Below are 21,667 nucleotides of genomic sequence, written 5' to 3'. Positions count from 1 at the left end.
TCAGCCTCCCTGGCCACGGCGTCCCGGAGGGTCAACGGCTGGTTTCAACCCCTTACAGCTCATGCAGAGACGCCAACGAGCTCCTGACCTCACCTCCTGCTGCCACAGGACCCATGCCGTGCGTCCACCAATCATACTCGCCTATGAGCTGTCATCAGTCCGTCAGTGAGTCCCTGTAAAGTGTATGTAGTGGGCCGGACACATGCTGGGCATCCGGGGATTGACACAGAAGAAAAGGAATTCCCTGCTTCATGGGTCTGAGGCTCTGAGGAGGGAGGGGAGACAGGAGGGTCTTGGGCTCTGTGACAGGGACAGACGGTCTGATGGTGTCAGATGGTGACAATGCTGCAAGGTAACAGCAGTAAGATAAGGGGCCAAAGGAAGAGTAGGGGTCATTTCAGGCAGGGGGACAGAGAAGGTGTCCCCGGAGGAAGTCTCAGCTGAGGCCTGGCCCGAGGGAGCTGTGGACATGGATACAAGGATGATTCCTGTGACTGGAGCCCAAAGCTTCCCACTACTCCACTATCTGTGTGCACTGCATGGGGTCCTCTGATAACTTATTGAAGTCAAGGTCGCTCAGTCATGTCTGACTCTTTGCGACCCCATGGACCATACAGTCCATGGAATTCTCCAGGCCAGAATACTAGAGTGCATAGCTTTTCCCTTCTCCAGGGGATCATCCCAACTCAGGAATCGAACTCAGGTCTCCCACATTGCAGGCAGATTCTTTACCAGCTGAGCCACAAGGGAAGCCCAAGAATACTGGAATGGGAAGCCTATCCCTTCTCCAGAAGATCTTTCCGACTCAGGAATCAAACCGGGATCTCCTGCACTGCAGGCAGATTCTTTATCAACTGAGCTATCAGGGAAGCGCCTAAAAACTTGAGGGGAATAAAAATAAAAAGCAGGATGTCCTTCCCTTGTTAAAGATAAGCTGTTCAAGTGGGATTAGAGTCAACAGACCACGAAAGGGTCAAACCAGCTACACTGGCCTGAGAGAAAGAAAAGGTGGCCACCCAGTTATGTGGTTTCTGGGTGATGAGGCCCTGCTGGGGAGTCAGACCCCAGGAATGTCAGAGAAGTCTCCTGTTACCCAATCACCTGCCTTCCTTTCTGTTGTTCTTTAGTCGCTCAGTCGTGTCTGACTCCGCAACCCCATGGACTACAGCCTGCCAGGCTCCTCTGTCAATGAGATTTCTCAGGCAAGAATACTGGAGTGGGTTGCCATTTCCTTCTCCAGGGTGTCTTCCCAACCCAGGGATTGAACCCACATCTCCTGCATTGGCAGGCAGACTTATTTGTCTTTTACCACTGAGTCACCAAGGAAGCCTAAGCTTCCCCTAAGAAGGTGGGTATCTCTTTCAGAGGAAATACACTTCAAATGTTTCACAGCCCCGGACAGAAGGAGGTATTCAATGTTTGTACAGGCATGTACACAGAAGGAAAGCTTCAAGAACAGTTTACTTGTAAATAGACCAAGGTGGTGACTAGTCACCATAAAACTGTGTTGGTTGGTGCCATGGACAGTTCTGAATATTAAGTTACAATGATCTGACCAAAAACTAAGCCACAGTAATAAAGCTGGCTCAGGACTCATTCACCCAAACCTCCATTTTAAAAGAACATGCACCATTCTTGAATCTTGTAAGCAGACAACCCCAGAAGGAACTTTTTCATCTATTTACAGCAAACAATGGGAAAAGCATACCTATGCCAGCTTTGTGAGAATAGGCAGAGTTAATTCTCAACAAAAGGAGGCAAGTACAATTTTTGTTAAGAGTCTCCTTCAAGAGCACAGAAAGTCAATGACCATCACTCACTTGACTTTTCAGTGTCCACACTATCTTCCTCCTCTTTTAATTTTTTACCCAAATATCTTACATTAATACCCGAACCTTACAGAATGTACGGTGATTCTACCAATCTGCCTTTAATACAGAAAAAGTTCATAAAGCTAAAACACACAAACCCCCAAAATCCAACAAGCCAACCAAACAAAACCAAACAAAAACACACTGATCTGAATTACTGAAGCCTTTGAACTATAGTCAGTGATGCCAACCTTCAAACTCTGTGGTCAGATTATCAGATATGCAATCATGTATGTGCGTACTGAGCCGGTTCAGTCGTATCTGACTCTTTGTGACCCGATAGACTGCAGCCCGCCAGGCTCCTCTGTCTATGGGGTTTCCAAGGCAAGAATGTTGGAGTGTGTTGCCATGCCCTCCTCCAGGGGCTTTTCCTGACCCACGGATCTGACTCTCATCTCTGGCGTCTCCTGCTTTGGTGGGCAGGTTCTTTACCACTAGCGCCACCTGGGAACCCCCAATTACATACAGATGGTCACAGATAGCAGCTGGTGAGATGGACTCTAGACTTTTAAAATATGACAGGGAGGAAGGAAAGGAAAATGAATTAGAGTGCATTTCCTTCTAAGAGCATCAGCCTCAGGCGTTGCTGCTGTGAGTAACTCAGGAGAATCCGTTTTAAAAGTGAGGCTGCCACCAGTCTGTGCCGGGCACTGGCTTTGTGCGCAATAACCTATAATCTCATTAACCTGGAAATAAATTATCCAATCTAAGCTGCATTTAGTTCTTTTTATAAACAGCCCAATAAGCTGCCTAACTTCCTTCCTGCCATAAAAATGTTCCTGCCTTTGGACAACTTGCACAGCACAGTACAGACATGTGATTCTAGAATCATTACAGACGACAGTTAAGCTGCTGCCACACGTAATCGATACTGTATTTGGTTTTTAAAAGCATCATTATTTAACTGTATATTACTGAAGTAATTTTTCAATGCCTGAAACAGACCCTCAAATGAAAAAAGAGTCAACAATTTATTAAAATGCAGGGACGCTATGTGAGTCTCTTTTCCAAAGGTAGATAAGAGAGCCAGTCTGTCTCTTATCCCTGAGCCTCAAATGGCTTAAACTCAGGATCTATGCTAGTTTCATGTGATAACTGATGAGAACTCTTGCAAATGGTTAAGGTCATTGAGCTTCTACTGCATTCTAAGCACAGTGAAGATCAGAAAAATAGAGAAACTGTGGTCTTTGACTTTAAGAAAGTAAAACAAGTGAACAGAAAAAGTGGAATACCCGTGCCAGAGGTAGTAAACACCTTGAAGGTTCACAGAGAAGAGGGGTTGCAGTCTTCGGGCAGATTTACCAAAGGACGTTGTCTGTGTGGACAACAGAGACGATGGATTTCCTCAAGCTGAAATGGCCGGGAAGGACAGTCTCTGTAGGGGGGATGCAAGGCTGGTGGGAAGGGTGCCCTAAGTCAGACAGAATCATGGACGATGCTCAGTGCACTGGGAGCGTGTTTCAGCGCTTCAGTTCACAAATGCTCTAACAGACATAAAAGAGCTTAAGTCAAAAAGGGCTGCCGAGTTCCCAAGCTCTCCTACTTGTCTCTTAGTTAGCCAAGAGGTAGAAAACTGGCATGAGATCTAATTGAGGGCACATAGCCTACCGGGTCAAATATTCAACAGAAAGAACTAAAAAACCGTAACTGTCTATCCGTCAATCCACTGAACACGTACTTACTGAGCACCTATGCCAAGTTCCAGGAAATAGACTGGCAGTAGGGTCACAGTTACTGTGTAAGCAAGGCAACCTCTTCTTCAATCTCAAACACACAGGGACTCCAATATCTACATTTACTTTGCCACACACATTAGCCTCCTGCTAATGGCCTTAACTCTGCTCCACTTCAGCGCCTCCCGGGTTCGCCTCCTCACTTGGAATCACTTCACTTCTAAAGCAGGAGTCTGAATTTCCTATCCAAGCACAGCTTCCCACCCTGTGCTCATCACTTCTTTCTGAGAATGCCTGATTATGACTTTTTTCTGGCCACTCTCAGGTCACAGAGCTTCTTCCCACTCCAGCTCCATGGCTGCCCATTTCTGTAATGTTCTTCCCAGTTCCCTAAGTTCCTTCCATTCTTCATCTTTCTGCTACATGAATTTCTCCAATTCCTAGTATCAGGCAGCTTGTACCACTTCTGACTCTAGGGGTTGCAGAGGCGGCCTGGGCAACGCTGAATCTCACTTTAAAACCACACTGCCCTTCTCTGGCTGGGGCGTGACTCCAGCTCGTTACCTCGACTGGCTCCTGCATCACCTTCTATACTCCAGCACTCAGAGCTCTGAGCTCAGGGCCCAGCTGCATAGGAGCCCCGCAAAATATGTTTGCTGGATGCTTGAACAGATGAACAAAAAAATATGCTTATCTGCTCACAAAAGATTTTACATTGTCGAAACATACATTTAAATCCTGTAATTTGGGACCCTCCCAGCAGTCCAATGGTTAAGAATCTGCGCATCCACTGCAAGGGGCTCAGGTTCGATCCCTGGTTGGGGAACTAAGATCCCACATGCCATGCAATGCAGCCTATATAAATAAATAAATAAAACTTATACCAATAAACATCTTTTTAAAAAAATCCTACAACTCAACAACAACAACAAAAGAACAATCTAGTTAGGAAATGGACAATGGCCTTGAAAAGACATTTTACTAAGGAAGATATACACATGGTCAACAAGTACATGAAAAGATGCTCAATGTAACTAATCATCTGCTGCTGCTGCTAAGTTGCTTTAGTCGTGTCCAACTCTGTGCAACCCCGTAGATGGCAGCCCACCAGGCTCCCCCATCCCTGGGATTCTTCAGGCAAGAACACTGGAGTGGGTTGCCATTTCCTTCTCCAATGCATGAAAGCGAAAGTGAAGTCGCTCAGTCGTGTCTGACTCTTAGTGACCCCATGGACTGCCTACCAGGCTCCTCCGTCCCTGGGATTTTCTAGGCAAGAGTACTGGAGTGGGGTGCCATTGCCTTCTCCAAACTAATCATCAGGGATACACAAATCAAAACCACAGTGAGATCCACCTCACGACCATCTGGATGGCTATCACCAAAAAGCCAGAAAACAACAAGAGCTGGCAAGGACGTGGGGGGTCTCTGTACACTTCTGGTGGGAGTATAAACTGGAGCACCCACTGTGGAAACAGTATGGAAGCTCCTCAAAAAGTCAGAAAAAGAATTACCATATAACCTAGCAATTTGACTCTGGGCATTTATCCAATAGAACTGAAAGGAGCATCTCAAAGAGATATTTGTATATCCCTGTTCACAGCAGCATTATTCATAATAGCCAAAAGCTGGAAGGAAACCAGACATCCGCTGATGGATGAATGGATGAACAAGATGTAGTTGTACACATATAACAGCATATTCTTCAGCCTTAAAAAGGAACGAAATTCTGACACAGGCTACAATGTGGATGAAATAAGCCAGACACAAAAAGACAGACACTGCATGGCTCCACTTACATGAGGTAAGTGCAACAGTCGGATTCACAGGGACAGTAAAGCATAGTTTCAGTTTTACACGATGCAGCAGTTCTGGAGACTGGCTATACAATAACGCCAGACGCTTAAAAAATGGGTGAGACAGTAAAGGCGTATTTTACTACAATTAAAAATATATGTATTTAGATAATTAGTGCTGGCATCTGGATTCCCAGGTGGCTCAGTGGTAAAGACCTCACCTGCCAATGCAGGAGACACAGGACACATAGGTTTGATCCCTGGCTAGAGAAGAGCCCCTGGAAGAGGCAATGGCAACCCCGTCTAATAATTCTTGCCTGGAGAATCCCATGGACAGAGGAGCCTGGTGGGTTAAGAGTCCATGGGACCACAAACAGTTGGACATGACTGAACACACACACAACTACAAATTTCCTAAAATCTGGCACACCTAACTCTCTGATGAGCTGGGTCAGACTAGAACGTAAGTCCCTAGTTTATTATCATCCCCATCAACTCACTGTCAGACCTATCTCCACTATACCTCCATGAGAGTAGAATTGTGTCTCCCCTGTAATTGATCCACACCAGAAATGAGGCAGTCTACAGATTTCTGGGAAATAAGAACAAACAGAAAGGGGCCCACATGTGCCCACTTTCTTAAAGATCTTTAAGCTTTTCTATTTATTGTTTAACAACAATTTAGCTTAAATGTAAAAGTATATTACTGGCATAACAAACAAAATCAGAGTAAATAAATGAAGATGAACCGTTTACTTCTCTGTAAGTTGCTGATTTTTACTTTGTAAAGATGATAAACACTAGCTCACTCTGCTTACTCACAGTCCACCATTTAGGAATAGAAATGGATATATTTTGGTTAAAAGGAAAAAACATTTTTTTCCTCTTACTTCTTCTGGCTTATACCGTATAATTTAATTCATGGTCAACAAAAGATTAAAGTCTGCCAAAGATAATTACAATGAGTAGAAATAGTTCAGGAGTACTTAATGGAAGTTGGGGGCAAATTAACACACTGGTGTCAAGCGTGTGTCCGACACATGTCCTTACTTGCACAAGCGTGTCCAGGGTAAAGATGTGCTCCCCACGAACGTTGTAGAACTTGACCATGGCACTCTTCAGAAGGGGGCCACTGGAGAGGTCACTGAGCTGGCTTGGGCGCTCCATACCAGCAACTGCCAGGAGGTCTCCCTGCGTGCACCACTGGGCCACCACCTCTGAAACGACAAAGAGGGAGGCAGTCAACATGAGCTGGTGGTGGGTGGGGGTGGTAGTGTTCATCCTGAACAGAAATGGAGCCACTGAGCACGTACAACGGTGTCCAAGTTTCTCTTGTGAAGACAAAAGAGACTCTGAACACAGATGTTCACTACATGGGTGGGGAGTACTCACTACATGGGAGGGGAGTGCTCACTACATGGGTGGGGAGTACTCACTACATGGGTGGGGAGTGTTCACTACATGGGAGGGGAGTGCTTACTACATGGGAGGGGAGTGCTTACTACATGGGAGGGGAGTGCTCACTACATGGGAAGGGAGCGTTCACTACGTGGGTGGGGAGCATTCACTACGTGGGTAGGGAGTGTTCATTACATGGATTCAGAGTGTTCATTACATGGATGGGGAGTGTTTATTACGTGGAAGAGGAGTGTGCATAACATGGGTGGGGGGTGTTCACTATATGGATGGGGAGTGCTCATTACATGGATTCAGAGTGTTCATTACATGGATGGGGAGTGTTTATTACGTGGAAGAGGAGTGTGCATAACATGGGTGGGGGGTGTTCACTACATGGATGGGGAGTGCTCATTACATGGATTCAGAGTGTTCATTACATGGATGGGGAGTGTTCATTCCGTGGGTGGGGAGTGTTCATTCCGTGGGTGGGGAGTGTTCATTACATGGATTCAGGGTGTTCATTACATGGATGGGGAGTGTTCATTATGTGGAAGAGGAGTGTTCACAACATGGGTGGGGTATGTTCACTACATGGATGGGAAATGTTCATTACATGGGTGGGGAGTGTTCATTCCGTGGGTGGGGAGTGTTCATTCCATGGATTCAGAGCGTTCATTCCGTGGGTGGGGACTGCTGTTTCCCCTGAAGCGCACCTAAACCCGGAGAAAACCACACGATGCATCTACTGCAGTACCGGCACTTCCAGGATGAGAAGGGCACAACTATGAGAGTGCAGGTCAGATCAGAGAACCCACCACTGTCCATCCTGAGTGTCCTTCCCTCTGCCATGACCCCGACTTCCAGAGAGGACTCAGAGAGTTTACAAAAGCTCCAAGTGAAATGCAAATCAAGAGCAAAGCCTAAATTCAATTCATTCAATGTTGTGTGCACTACTAGACAGATGAAGTTCGCATAAAGGATAGGTGTGCGTATCAAGGCCTTGACTTTCACCCAGCATCTGGGTGATGTGATGTGGGGTCTCAGAAGAGAAGATGATCCCTCTGCTGGATGGCAGTGTCATCACACACACTGTCACAGAGATGTGATGCTCACCTATGAGCCATTCAGGACCTAGAAGAAACGGCTGTTAGACATTGTGTCTAATTCCAACGTGAGCGATTCACTTATTCTTGCTGGTAAAGCAAGCTGCTGGTACAGTAAGATTTATAGCGTAGCTTGTTTTCCCTCAAGATCCTGAAACTGGATCTGGCTTATCCAGAGATCCCTGATTTCTGGAAGTCCGTGGCTGATTCTGCAGAGAGGCTGGAGTTGAAAGGTGCACCCCCATGACAGGGATGGGTTTCAGAACTTGGTCTAGATTTCGGCAGATCCTGAGCTCCACCTGTGAGCTCAGCAGCTCTGTCTCATTCACGTGCGGCACCGATTCTGTCATCAACACTGAGCACATTCTGAGGTCACCAAAGTTCCCCAGTTTCCCTGGAAGACTGAAAAGCAGTCCTGGGAGAAGACAGCAGTTCTGGACAAACACAACTTGGTGAAATCTCTACAACTGGAGACAGTAAAAGCATCTAAAAGTAAAAGTAAAAGTACATAGAGGGTTTTTCTTTTTCTTATAGACAGGTATAAATAAGCTTGAGTATTGGGTGGGCCCAAAACCCCATCCAGGTTTTTCCTAATAGGTAAGTGGGTGGTGACCCCCACAGGACGGGCCCAGACACACAAGTCATTCAAAAGATGCTCAGCAGCTAACACAGGGAAGCCCAAGGGCTCAAGGTGGCCGTTTGCTAGATGGCGACATCTGAGTAAGGATCTTAGTCCAAACGTTTATGAGCAAATGTGCAGGGATTTCTTTGGTGCAGTTATAACATTACATTGAGACAGCTGTAGTTCCCAAAGGTATATCATTCTTTTAAAAAGAGTAAGTTTCATAAGAATAATATCATTTCTTGTTCTGAAGATTATATAACCGGGAACATAAAAGGATGCAGAGACAAGTGTGGGCCCCTCGATATTGAAAATAAACCAGGCCTGCTCCACATGACAGGCATGCAGCCATCGGGGAAGCCCGGCCCCGTCCCTTCCTGAGATGTCCACATTAATGACTCATCTATTAGCCAGTAGATGTGTGCGCACTGTGTGCGTGTGTGTGTGCGTGACTGTGCCCGCACATGTGCACGTGTGTCCAGAGACAGGGAGGGAGAGAGAAAAGGAAAAAGAAAGCGAACGCTCCGGTTTGCCCCCCTCCACTCAGATCACAGCAGGCCCCTTTAGCATGGGGACCGGAGGCCGCCCTGGAGCTTCTGCACTGCACCATCCGACCCTGAAGAGGCAGACTGCTCTTCCGGAGGGTTCCTCAGAGCCACCACCTCAGCAGACTTCCTGAACTGCACATTTCACAACGTTCAGAATGCTGATGGACACCAACTTCCTCCTGAGACACCACTTCCTACTGCCCCCTCAGGAGGCCGTCAGCGCTGACCGCTGACCTTCACACGGATGCCTCAATTTGACAGGTTTGTCATAACCACCAGCTCCTCAAGAAGCCTCAGAACCCTAGGGGCTCCTGTGTGTTGTCTGGAGGCGAGCAGCCCCCGTCTGAGAGGACCGCTCCTCCCAAGAAGGGGAGGTGAGGACGAAGTGACTGTTGGGAGTGCTTTCTCAAGATGAGACTAGACAGGAATCGACTGGTCAGACAAGCAGAGGAGCGAGAGAAAAGACCTCACGGACAGACTCCGTTAAGCCCTGCAGAGGGGACTGCAGAGGCCAGTGGTCAGCAGGCCTGGGAGTGATGCCCAGCTCGCAAGGCGGGCTGCTCCGTACCTTTCAGCCCCGACTGGATGATGGTGGGAGACAAGTCGTCGTAGCTGTTCATCAGGCTGATGTCTCCAGAGGTGAAGCTGACGGTGAGCAGGGGCTTGATGTTCTGCACCGGGATGGGGTACGCTGCCGGACCATCTGCGGGAACAGAAGTGCCAGGTGAAAACGAGGTGACAAGCACATGACCCGAACCCAGGCCTGCACGTGCAGCCCTGAGGATGCCTGGAAACCGCTAACGGTGCAGGCGAGACCCTGGGCTCGGCAGGTCACCCAGGAAGGCGGTGCTGCACAGCATCAGGCTCTAACCACATGGGCACGGGGGGAGCCTGGGATGAGAGGCGGTGGGGACAGCAGCCCTGTGGGCACCGGGCGGGGCTCCCTGGGCTCAGGGTGCCCTGCTGAGAGTTTACCAACCTGCGTGTTTCTGGTGATGTGCAAATGTGAATTACTTTAATGTCACGTGACATTTTCTTAATCCTGGTCCAATGTACCGAAAGCTGCCTTTCAACACTGGACGTACCTTCACTGAACATTACAGGCATCAAGCAGCCACCATGAGTTGTTTTTACCAGAACAGACCCCACATCTGGAGGAGGCCCAGACCGGCTATGGCTGATGCCCAATGTGCGTGAGTGTGAGGAGATGTGTGTGTGTATGTGTGTGTATATTAAGGAAGGAGCCCTGAGGGGTGCTCCTCTGTGTCCACCCCTTGCAGTGGGTCAGCCTGACACCTGCTCAGCCCAGCTGTGGAGGCTCTTGTAATAACTGTTTTCTGCTTCACTTTTAAGATGCTGCAGGTACTGACCTCTGTGCTCAAATTCCCAAGGTCACCAGGAACACCCTGCTCTCTCTGAAGGCAAGTTTCAGTCTCCTCCAAACTGCCCCAGTGCTTCTGAGGAGGGGAATTGGTTAGAGTGCAGCTGGGAACTAATGCTGCTCTTAGACTTCACCTGGACTTGCTCCATCAGCTTGGTCTCTGGACCCTGTTTCTCTCCTAGTAAGAGGGGAAGAGCAAGTATGCATTCAACCCAGTAAGTTCTGTTTTAAAAGTATGCTGAGCCCAGTGTTGAAAGACACCAATTGGATCACTGCCACTGGCAGTCAGTCCTTCTCACTCACTACTCATCACACCATCTACTTTAAAAAAAAGAGGCTTTTTAAAAGGAGCAAGGATGGGACTCCGGGGGAGAGTCAGAGCCCTGAGGGGGCATGCTGAGGGCTGACAGTGGGGACGGCCAGGCCAGCACCCACCCCCAAAGCTTCTGCTCTGGGGCCTCAGGCATGCTCAAGGTGGTGGGGGGAGGCAGAACCCGAAATCACTACCAAGGGGCTGAAACCATCTATCATGACTGGGCCAAATGTTCACAAACTTAGATGTCATCTACTCTAACATCACTGTAAGGCTTGGAGGCAGTAGGGTGAGAGCAGTGGGTTCTTCTGAACTGAGCAAGGGAAGAATCTGCCTGAAATAAACAGGTAGGGACATGGCATCCAGGCCAACGTGCTGGCCTTCGTCACAGGCACAACTAATCCTTTCCTCACATAGCCAGGGTCATCGGCTTCAGTAATGTTATGGATCTAAAGCACTATGGGTTAGGCCGTAGGAACAGCACAGCAGTTTTCACCTTCAGTTCTGTTTCTCCCTAGGCACCAGGCACCACCCCCCCCAACACCCCAGGGTCACAGAAATGGCCATCAGTCTCGTTCTGCGTCTAGGAAAACCAGTGGAGGGCCAAGCCACCCGACCAGTCATTCTGCGCAAAGGGATGGCAAAGAGGCAGGTGACAGTCCCGTCCAGGTCAGAGACTGGGCGGGCCAGCTCTGCCCTGCACTCCGCTGAGAACCCTGCCCGACGGGAAGGGATCCTTCTCCTTCCTGCCCTCCCTGCAGGGCCACCTTGGGGCGGGGAGTAGTCGTCCGAGTCGGTGTCGCTCTCGCTGCTGTCCTCCACCAGGAAGGCGGGGTAGTTCCAGGACATGCTGAGGATGCCGTCCGACTCGTGCAGCAGGACGTGGGCCAGCATCCGGCCGTGGCAGTCCATGACGATCACCTGCCCGTCGGCGGTGCCGAACAGTACCTGCAGCAGAGGAGCGGGACCTCCGATGGGCAGGCAGAGAGGACAGCGGTTGTGGCCCCACCCCACTCCCACCTCTACGTGTTCACAGGACATAGTACCTAAGAACTGGAAGAAGAGACCAGCTAAGCAACAGAGGGATACACAAAGCTTGTTAGCTGGCTCTTTCTGGAAGAATTTTAGTCCTCTGTTAGCGAAAGGGAACTAGTGCTGTAATAAATACGGTATGTGGACGCTTTCGAATAATGTCAAAAACACTGTGTCACATTTTGTGAGTTTTTTTTTTTTTCAGTTGGAGGAGGGGGGGGTCAAGAGGAAGATAATATTCTCTTATTTTTCTCTCTCTAAAAAAAAGCAGCATCAGAGGATCATCATATGCAAGTGTACGTAAGCCCGTTTATCTTGTGTTCCATTTCACTGAGAATAGTATCAGGGTTAATGTATTTAAGTAGTAATGTTATAGTAAATTAATGGTATTAATATATTAAGTGCTTACTTTGTACTAAGCACAATTCTAACAAAGTTTACCTCATCGACTGTCTGAATAATCCTGCCAGCTAAGCGCCAGCACTGCTGGCACAGAGCTGAGACGGGGCTGACGCCTTGTGTACTGAGGGCTGCTCCTGGGGGTCCCCTCAGTCACCCACCCCGAGCACATTCTCAGGCGTGTGCTGGGGTGTGGGCAGGCACACGGCCAAGGATAGGGTACAAGCAGGCAGAGGAAGGCTGGACGCGGGGGTGGGGGGGATGGTGGGCGCCCTCCCTCAGAGCGGCAGAGGAGCTGCTCACAGCTGCTGGAAGCCCCCCGATAGGCGTCATTCTGATGGGTGGCCCTGAAATCTTTGTATCTTTTGTGTCTAATGAGAATTCTCTAATCGTCAGCAACTCATTGTGAGAACCATGCAAGTTATTTCCATTTTATAGATGCAGAAACAACTTAACAGAGCTCAAGTAAGTTGACAAAGTCATTAAGTGGTCAAGCCAGGGCTATTTACCTAGAAAGACCAGGATTTACATAAAAGGAAAGTTATTTTAGACTTTTTAGGTCCATGCCTCTTTCTGCTTTTAAGATTTTGACACTGAGCTTTTGGAGGTCAAAGATTGTCCACAGTTGTACCCCTGGGACCTAACAAGAGCTTTGGGTACAGTGGACATTAAATAAGTATTTATGGTTACATGAGTGAGTTAAAGTCAGTGACAATCAGAAGGCAATCTTAGGACATAAATCCAGATGATTAAGAGAGATTAACTGCAAAAGAAGATATATTTCATTTAAGCAGTAATAAGCTGACAGAGCTGTTGAGATAAACCAACTGTCCATCAAATACTCCTTTAAACATGAGCTACATTTTAATGACTGGAAAGTAAGAAAAAAAAAAGAAAGCTGAAACAGTTTTCCTTCAGGGCTGGTGATGAATCATATTGAATGCTGCTTACAGGAAAAAGAGATAAGTTGTACTAGGAACAGAGTAAAAGTCATTTTAGGAAAAGCTGAATTCTTGGCTGCCAACACTGAAAATGAGTATCCACTAGCATGCCCACGAGGACCTCATGAGACCCGGGCTGGGGAGGCGGACACGGCAGGTGTCTCCTGAGCAGTCCACAGTGCAGATGAAGATGGAACCTGACCTCTTATAACTTCAACTACAATTTGCATATTTCAGAGGAAGAAGATGTATGGGAAGCCCTCTAAAGCGACATCCCAGGATGCAGGCTTCTATTCTCCGCTTCCCACATCCTCACTCACTTGTTCAAGCATGTCTCAAGGGCAGTGTCATACCTTGGATAATGTGAAGGGGTTATTTCACCAGTTATGACTTTGTTTCTCATAAACATAGCTCATGAGCAGGCAACAGCAAACAGTTATTCTTCTCAAGTCCCCAGAATTAAATGTGTCTCAACCGCAAACACGCTCCCTGGCCCCTTCCAATGCAGTTTCCAGTCTCCACTGGCATGGCGACCCTCAGTATTCTTGCGTCTTACTGTGTGGTTATCTGATCTGTCTGGCTCCCATGCTAGACTTAAGCTTTTCAGGACATGGACTGTGTCTGCTCTCACTGCGCTCTCCCCAGGGCCTGTCCTCAGAGGACACACAGCAGCCTCTGTGAAGGGAGGGAGGAAATGAAGCATCGTTTGAGTAACACATTTTTCCATTTTGGAGAACAGACACCATCTAATTCCTGAATGAAGGACTGGTGGCTTAGAGAGTTTTCAGTGTTCAACATCACACTAAAGCAAAAGAGGACAAAGAGAACCAGCCTCCAAATTCCCCAACATTAATCAACTCTGACTACAGATCTTTTGGAAGTTAATGCACTATTAAGATCAGGGAGAAGGAAAAAGGCATCCCTAATGCTTGAGCTGTCAAGCAGTGATGGAGGAAGTTACTCTGTTTTGGAATAAGTATGTCAGATAACTGAAGAACACTGACGTGATATAAAATCAGATTTCTGAAGATCTCCTCTATTATAAATTCTTTAAATGCCTCACCACTTTGAATGAGATAAAGCTTCTCTGAGCCAAGGACTTCAAAGGAACAAGATCGCAAAGTCTAAACAAGCATGAATACACATATGGGCAAAAGCATCACTCTCTGCAGCCTCTCCTCCCTGTTCTGGGGCTCTGGACAGACTGGTCTGGCTCCTCTTGCCCAGGCTTGGTCTCCTCCTTTAGGCTTGGCCCAGACCCTTTCCCCTCTCTAGGAGGTCACAGTCATGTCCATGGCCTGGCTTGCTCCCTGTCCAGGCCATTCCCCTAAGCTCCAGACTCACACACTCCAACTGCCTGCCAGCTGTCGACCCCTGGATGTATTAAAGGCCAGGCGCGTCAGAGTCAACCTGTCCCTGATGAGGTGCATGACCTCGTCTGTCCCCTGGGCAACACACATAGCAGGTCCTCTCCTGGCAGAGACTGTGGTTTGTGCTTTTTCTCTGGTGTCCAGTACGGGGTCTGGTATGTAACAGGGGCTCAGACATCACGTGTCAAGGCTTTTGAGACCCACCACACAGACTTGTCCTCACTCTAGCCATGGTCCCTACAGTACTCTGTTTCTGCGGCACCATGAGCTTCCGAGGGCAGGTCTGCAGCCATAGGCTCTCACCTGCTGCCAGTCACCAGTGGACACTCAGTGACTCTCAGTAAATGCATTTCTGCCCAAAGCTTTAGCCTTTGCTCAAGTTTTTTCCTACACATGAACAGCTTCTTTCTTTTCTTCTTTTAACTAGATCAATGCTCAAAATTTCCCATAAAACTGGCCTCCAAAACACTTTTAGTTATAGATAGTTTAAATTTCTGTCTCAGATTTTCCCACCTATTTCTGCTGGATTGCAGGCTTCACAGAGGGGTGGAGATAATGGTCCCTCTGTAATATGTACACTAAGAACCAAAGGTGGTAGAAATCTGCCAGCCCTTGGGTTCGATGGTTGTCCCTCTGGACAGGGGACACCGCTTCAGTGCAGTGCTTAATACCATTGCTATGTTTTTAAAAAATTATGGTATCCACATACAATCTCTCCATTCTAAACTATTTTTAGATGTAATCATTTTAAAATGTAACACAATTATCCCCAGCAATTTAAAATGAACTAAGCCGCAGGAAGAAGACAGAAAATCATTCAAAAGATTTATGTTTTGCAACCAGTGACGATGTATCATCAGTACCTTTATCTCTGAAGACTGGTCCTCATCTAAATACTTGAATAAAGACCATGTTAGGAAATTTCAACTATAAAAATATATGCTTATGTAAACGCAGTAGAGTTCAACGAGTAGCATACAAACTAGTCGCAAAAGGAGCTGATTTTTCCCATTTATTTGCTTTTGTGATTTAAAGCTGGGGGAGAGGATGACAAAGTTATTACAAATTCTGACTATAGGCATACCTTATTTTATTATACTTTGCATATATTGTATTTTTTTTAAACTAAAGGTTTGTAGCAACCCTGCATCAAGCTAGTCTGTCTGTGCTGTTTTTCCAATATGATTTGTATCTGTGTAATATTTTGATAATTCTCACAGTATTTCAAACTTTTTCATTATTATATTTGTCAGGGTGATCTGAGACCAGTGACCTTTGATACTGACTATTGTAATTCTTTTGGGAAACCAAGTCCCTGTAAGATGGTAAACTTGATTATTTAAATGACAACAAAGGCTCTAGAATATGACATAAACTTAGTTGATAAAGCAAGGGTTTGTGGGAACTGACTGATTTTGAAAGTTCTCCTCTGTATAGAAAGCTATCAAACACAGCACTGCATGCTACAGAGAAATGGTTCATGCAAGGAAGAGCCAATTAATGTGGCAAGCTTCACTGCTGTTTCATTTTAAGAAATGGCCACAGCCACCCCCACATTTAGCAACCACCACCCTGAGCAGTCAGCAACCATCAAAACTGAGACAAGGCCCTCTGCCAACAAAAAGATTACCACTTGCTCAGACGATAGTATTTTTCTTTTTAGCAATAAAGTATTTTAAAATTAAAGTATATACATTTTTTCCTTTTAGACATAATGTTATTGCATAATTTTAATAGACTACAGTATAGTAAAAACATAATTTTTGTATGCACTGGGAAACCAAAAAATGTATCTGCTTCACTGTAGTGCAATGGTCTGAAACCAAATCCACAATACCTGAGAGATGCCTGCAGCTGGTGTCAAGTACCTACATGCACGGCCATGGAGGGTGGGGAGGGGAGTGTAGTAACATCCTTTTGCTCCTTGGCAGGAATCTTCTGTCCTGAGATGCACTGAAGTAACACTTTGGTTTTGAAAGACCTCCCTGTCGGCTTCAAAACACTAGCTTTCAAATGTGCTTCAAGGCCAGATTTGAGCATTTTGTGACTAATATTTTTCAGCCACTAACATCAGACAGTTGTAAAGGACAGAACTGCTCAACTGATTAACAGAGTATTTCCTGGTTCAAAAAAAAAAAAGGATAAAATATAACTTCACAATTGATTCTAATAATCATTTCTAAAACAGGCGTTTTAAGACTTATTCTGATAAACATGGGAAAGAAATCTAGCCCAAAACAGCTATAATAAAAATTCGTATCTCTGGGCTAAACATGTAATTTTGAAGTCGTTTCATCTCCTCACTGCAGGATAACTGCTTATAAACTAACCCATAAAGAAGAGAACCTACTCTATGTTTAAAGATTTTCAGAGAAGGAGATAAGTCTATCCACCTCAGGTACTGACTTTAACATTAAATAATTTTCACTGCTATAACATTCTTCCCCAAATCTTTCAGGTTCCATTTTAAAGTTTATTCATCCTTTTAAGACACCTGCACATTATTTCTGGGGAGTGGAGGGGAACAGTCTGACTACAGGAGTAATTTAAAAACACATTTAACTAGGATACCTCTGGAAGGACACACAAGTAATTGGAAACACTAATCACCTCTAGGGACAGAAGTGGGTGGCTGGGGGTAGTGGGGAGAAAGGGAACTTTTCATCATATATCCTTTTAAACATTTAGGATTATATACCATGTGAGTACGCTATTGAAATATACTTAAGTACACATGGAATGAAGTAGAGAGAAAAGGTTCAGGAATACAGCTCCATTATCAGATCTCTGGAGCTGGATGAAATGTGCTGGGCCTGTTTGCTGAAGATCATCTTAAGTCTACTGGCAAAACATGCTTTCCTTTGCAAAGAACTCAGAATTGGGAGTTGGCTTGCTAGGGGTCTGGTTCTATTTTGATTCCTAACTACTTATGTCACTTTGAATTGATCATTTGCCTTCCTGAGTACTGTTCTCATCTTAATCTAAAAAAAGTTGTATTAGATGAGTTCTCAAATCATTTCCTGTTTCAAAAGGCTCCAACTCTTTCAATAAATATCTAAATACATTTCTCATTATGTGGAAACAGTCATTTTTTCCTGTGGCTACTAATAAACTTCCTTAACAAAAGGGCTAAAAGGAAATGATTTCCTGGTCTGAGGAGACTGAAAACCTTGTGACTCAACAGAAGAGGTCAGGATGAGCAGTGATGGGGGTGGGCCCAACAGCGCCTGTGGCTGCTGTCGAAGGTCCGCGAAGCCGACACCAGTCAGGGAGGCAAGATCAGATTTTATCCAGGAATCACTACTGCAGGACAAGGAGCTGATTTCAACTTCCACTTGTGCAGACATGACTGGGAGAAGGGGAGAGGGGAAGAGGAGGGAGGCGGGGTGCTGAATCTTGTCAAATGCTTTGTCTGCATCTACTGAGATGACCATATGGTTCTTATCCTGTATTTTGTTAATGGGTGTATTACAGTGATTGATTTTTATATGGTGAACATCTTGGCATCCCAGGGATAAATCCCACTTGACTGTTGTGTGAGATTTTATTAATGAGCTGTTTCACTCAGTTTGCTAGTATTTTGTTGTGGATTTTTGCATCTATGTTCATCAGGGATATTGGTCTGTAATTTTCTTTCCTTATAGTGTCTTTGTCTGGCTTTGGTATCAGGGTGATGGTGGCCCAATACTATAAAGCTTTTAGAGGAAAACATAGGCAGAACACTGACTGACATAAATGATAGTAGTAACTTTTTCAATTCATCTCCTAGGGTAATGGAAATAAAACAAAAATAAACAAATGGGACCTAATTACAAAGCTTTTGCATAGCAAAGGAAACCACAAACAAAATGAAAAGACAACCTACAGAATGGGAGAAAATGATGCAACCGACAACAGATTAATGTTCCAAAATTTACAGTGTGTGCAGCCCAATATCCAAGAAACCAAACAACCCAATCAAAAAATGGGCAGAGGATCTAAACAGATGTTTCTTCAAGGAAGACATACAGAGGGCCAAGAGGCACATGAAAAGACATTCAACATCACTTTTAGAGAAATGCAAATCAAAACTATAATGAGGTATCACCTCACACCCAGTCAGAAAGGCCATCATGAAAAAATCTACAAACAGGGCCTCCCTGGTGGCTCAGTGACGAAGAATCCGCCTGCCAATGCAGGAGACATGGGTGAAAGCCCTGATCAGGGAAGATCCCACATACTGTGGAGCAGCTAAGCTCGTGTGCCCCAAGCACTGAACCTGTGCTCTAGGGCCTGGGAGCTGCAACTATGCCACCCATGTGCCGTAACTGCTGAAGGCTGCATGTCCCAGAGCCTGTGCTCGGCAACAAGCGAAGCCACCACAATGAGAAGCCCACGCGTCGCAGCGAGAGAGCAGCCCGCTCGCCACAACTAGAGAAGAACCTTGCACAGCAAGGAACACCAGCACAGTCATAACTAAATAAATATAGAAAAATTTTTTTAAATCTACAAAGAATAAATGCTGGAGAGGGTGTGGAGAAAAGGGAACCTTCCTATACTGTTGTTCAGAATGCGAATTGGTATAGCCACTGTGGAGAACACTGATGGAGGTTCCTTAAAAAGTTAAAAATAGAACTATCATATGATCCAACAATAGCATATTAAAAAGCAGAGATATTATGTTGCTGACAAAGGTCCGTCTAGTCAAAGCTATGGTTTTTCCAGTACTCATGTATGGATGTGAGAGCTGGACCGTAAAGAAAGCTGAGCACCAAAGAATTGATGGAAGCAGTCTGTGACATATTATACTATGTATATAATTATTATTAAAATAAACTTGATGTAGTGTTTTGAGATAAAAAAACACAAACATATCTGTTAGGTCTACTTGGTTTATAGTGTTGTCAAAGGGCACTGTTTCTCTATGGATTTTCCATCTGTGTGTTCTATCCAGTATTGAGAGTGGCAGTGAAGTCTCCTACATTACTGGATTGCTGTCTGTTTAGGTTGCTGCAGAAGTAATTGTGTTTTGCATTGTTGAACTTTGCTGTTTGATATTAAAATACATTCTTAAATGTGGTTATGTTCTACATCATCTTAAAGTGCATTTTTCACTTTATTTTTGCTAATGACTTGCTGTTTGTTTTATATTTATTTAGACTAGGGAAATGATATTAGACAAAAAGCAAATTTGAGCAATTTTCTTATTCGAGTTCAAAATGGGTAGTAAAGCAGCAGAGACAACTCAAAATATCAACAACACATCTGGCCCAGGAACTGCTAACTAATATACAATGCAGTGGTGAGTCAAGAAGCTAGGCAAAGGAGATGAGAGCCTTGAAGATGAGGAGAGCAGTGGCTGGTCATTGGAAGTTGACAACGACCAACTGAGAGAATCACTGAAGCTGATCCTCTTACAACTACACAAGAAGTCGCTAAAGAACTCAATGTTGACCATTCTATAGTTGTTAGGCGTTTGAAGCAAACTGGAAAAGTGAAGGGGTTCCCAGGTGGCGCTAGTTGTAAAGAACCCTCTTGCCAGTGCAGGAACTATAAGAAATGTGGGTTCAATCCCTGGAGAAGGGCATGGCAACCAACTTCAGTGTTCTTGCCTGGAGAATCCCGTTGAGAGACAAGCCTGACAAGCTACAGTCCATAAGCTCATAAGTGGGTGCCTCATGAGCTGACCCAAAATTTAAAAAAATACTGTTGGTTCCAAATAGGAAAAGGAGTACGTCAAGGCTGCATATTGTCACCCTGCTTATTTAACTTATATGCAGAGTACATCATGAGAAACGTTGGACTGGAAGAACCACAAGCTGGAATCAAGATTGCCGGGAGAAATATCAATAACCTCAGATATGCAGATGATACCACCCTTATGGCAGAAAGTGAAGAGGAGCTAAAAAGCCTCTTGATGAAAGTGAAAGAGGAGAGTGAAAAAGTTGGCTTAAAGCTCAACATTCAGAAAACGAAGATCATGGCATGTGGTCCCATCACTTCATGGCAAATAGATGGGGAAACAGTGGAAACAGTGTCAGACTTTATTTTCTGGGGCTCCAAAATCGCCACAGATGGTGACTGCAGCCATGAAATTAAAAGACGCTTACTCCTTGGAAGAAAAGTTATGACCAACCTAGATAGCATAGTCAAAAGCAGAGACATTACTTTGCCGACTAAGGTCCGTCTAGTCAAGGCTATGATTTTTCCTATGGTCGTGTATGGATGTGAGAGTTGGACTGTGAAGAAGGCTGAGAGCTGAAAAATGGATGCTTTTGAACTGTGGTGTTGGAGAAGACTCGAGAGTCCCTTGGACTGCTAGGAGATCCAACCAGTCCATTCTGAAGGAGGTCAACCCTGGGATTTCTTTGGAAGGAATGATGCTGAAGCTGAAGCTCCAGTACTTTGGACACCTCATGTGAAGAGCTGACTCACTGGAAAAGACTCTGATGCTGGGAGGGACTGGGGGCAGGAGGAGAAGGGGACGACCGAGGATGAGATGGCTGGATGGCATCATGGACTCAATGGACGTGAGTCTGAGTGAACTCCGGGAGATGGTGATGGACAGGGAGGCCTGGTGTGCTGCGATTCATGGGGTCGCAAAGAGTTGGACACCACTGAGCGACTGAACTGAACCGAACTGTTGTACTGAAGTGTTGTCTTCTCTTATTTTACACAACCACCATGAACTATTTCTCAACTGGATTGTGACCTGTGGTGAAATGTGTCATTTTACATGACAACCAGTGATGACCATCTCAGGGGCTAGCTGAGAAGCTTGAAAGCACTCCCTAAAGCCAACTTGCACCCAAAAAAGGTCATGATCATTGTTTGGTGGTCCGCTGCTGGTCTGATCCACCGCAGCTTTCTGAGTCCCAGTGAAACCATCACATCTGAGAAGTATGCTCAGCGAATGGAAACGCACCAAACTGCATGGCCTGCAGCCAGCACTGGTCAACAGAATGAGTCCAATTCTCCATGACAAAACCCGACCACATGTCGCACAACTAATGCTTCAAAAGTTGAATGAATTGGGCTATTAAGTTTTGCCTCATTTATTCTATTCACCTGATCTCTCGACAACCTACTATCACTACTTCAAGCATCTTGACAACCTTTTCCAGGGAAAATACTTCCACAACCAGCAAGAGGCAGAGAATGCTTTCCAAGAGTTTGCTGAATCCTGAAGCACGGATTTTTATGCTACAGTAATAAAGAAACTTATTTCTCATTGGTAAAAATGT

The 21,667-nt window shown here is 45.6% G+C and overlaps 1 protein-coding gene across 2 annotated transcripts in view; it reads right to left on the bottom strand.

The window, feature by feature from the left end:
• TULP4 (TUB like protein 4) overlaps window positions 1-21,667 on the bottom strand; it is a 198,080-nt gene that overhangs the window by 21,769 nt on the left and 154,644 nt on the right. Inside the window, exons 5-7 of one of the 2 annotated variants that reach the window (XM_069598792.1) lie at window positions 11,470-11,650; window positions 9,577-9,711; window positions 6,388-6,554 (exon numbers count right to left, since the gene is read on the bottom strand). In XM_069598792.1, coding sequence (XP_069454893.1) covers window positions 6,388-6,554; window positions 9,577-9,711; window positions 11,470-11,650 — 483 coding nt within the window. Of the gene's footprint in view, window positions 1-6,387; window positions 6,555-9,576; window positions 9,712-10,523; window positions 10,654-11,469; window positions 11,651-21,667 lie in introns of those variants that run through there. The other variant, XM_069598793.1, reaches the window with a different exon arrangement.

This window comes from Ovis canadensis, chromosome 8 (genome assembly GCF_042477335.2).
Source record: "Ovis canadensis isolate MfBH-ARS-UI-01 breed Bighorn chromosome 8, ARS-UI_OviCan_v2, whole genome shotgun sequence".
Classification (NCBI taxonomy): domain Eukaryota; kingdom Metazoa; phylum Chordata; class Mammalia; order Artiodactyla; family Bovidae; genus Ovis; species Ovis canadensis.
This window is presented reverse-complemented; position numbering and strand designations above follow the sequence as displayed.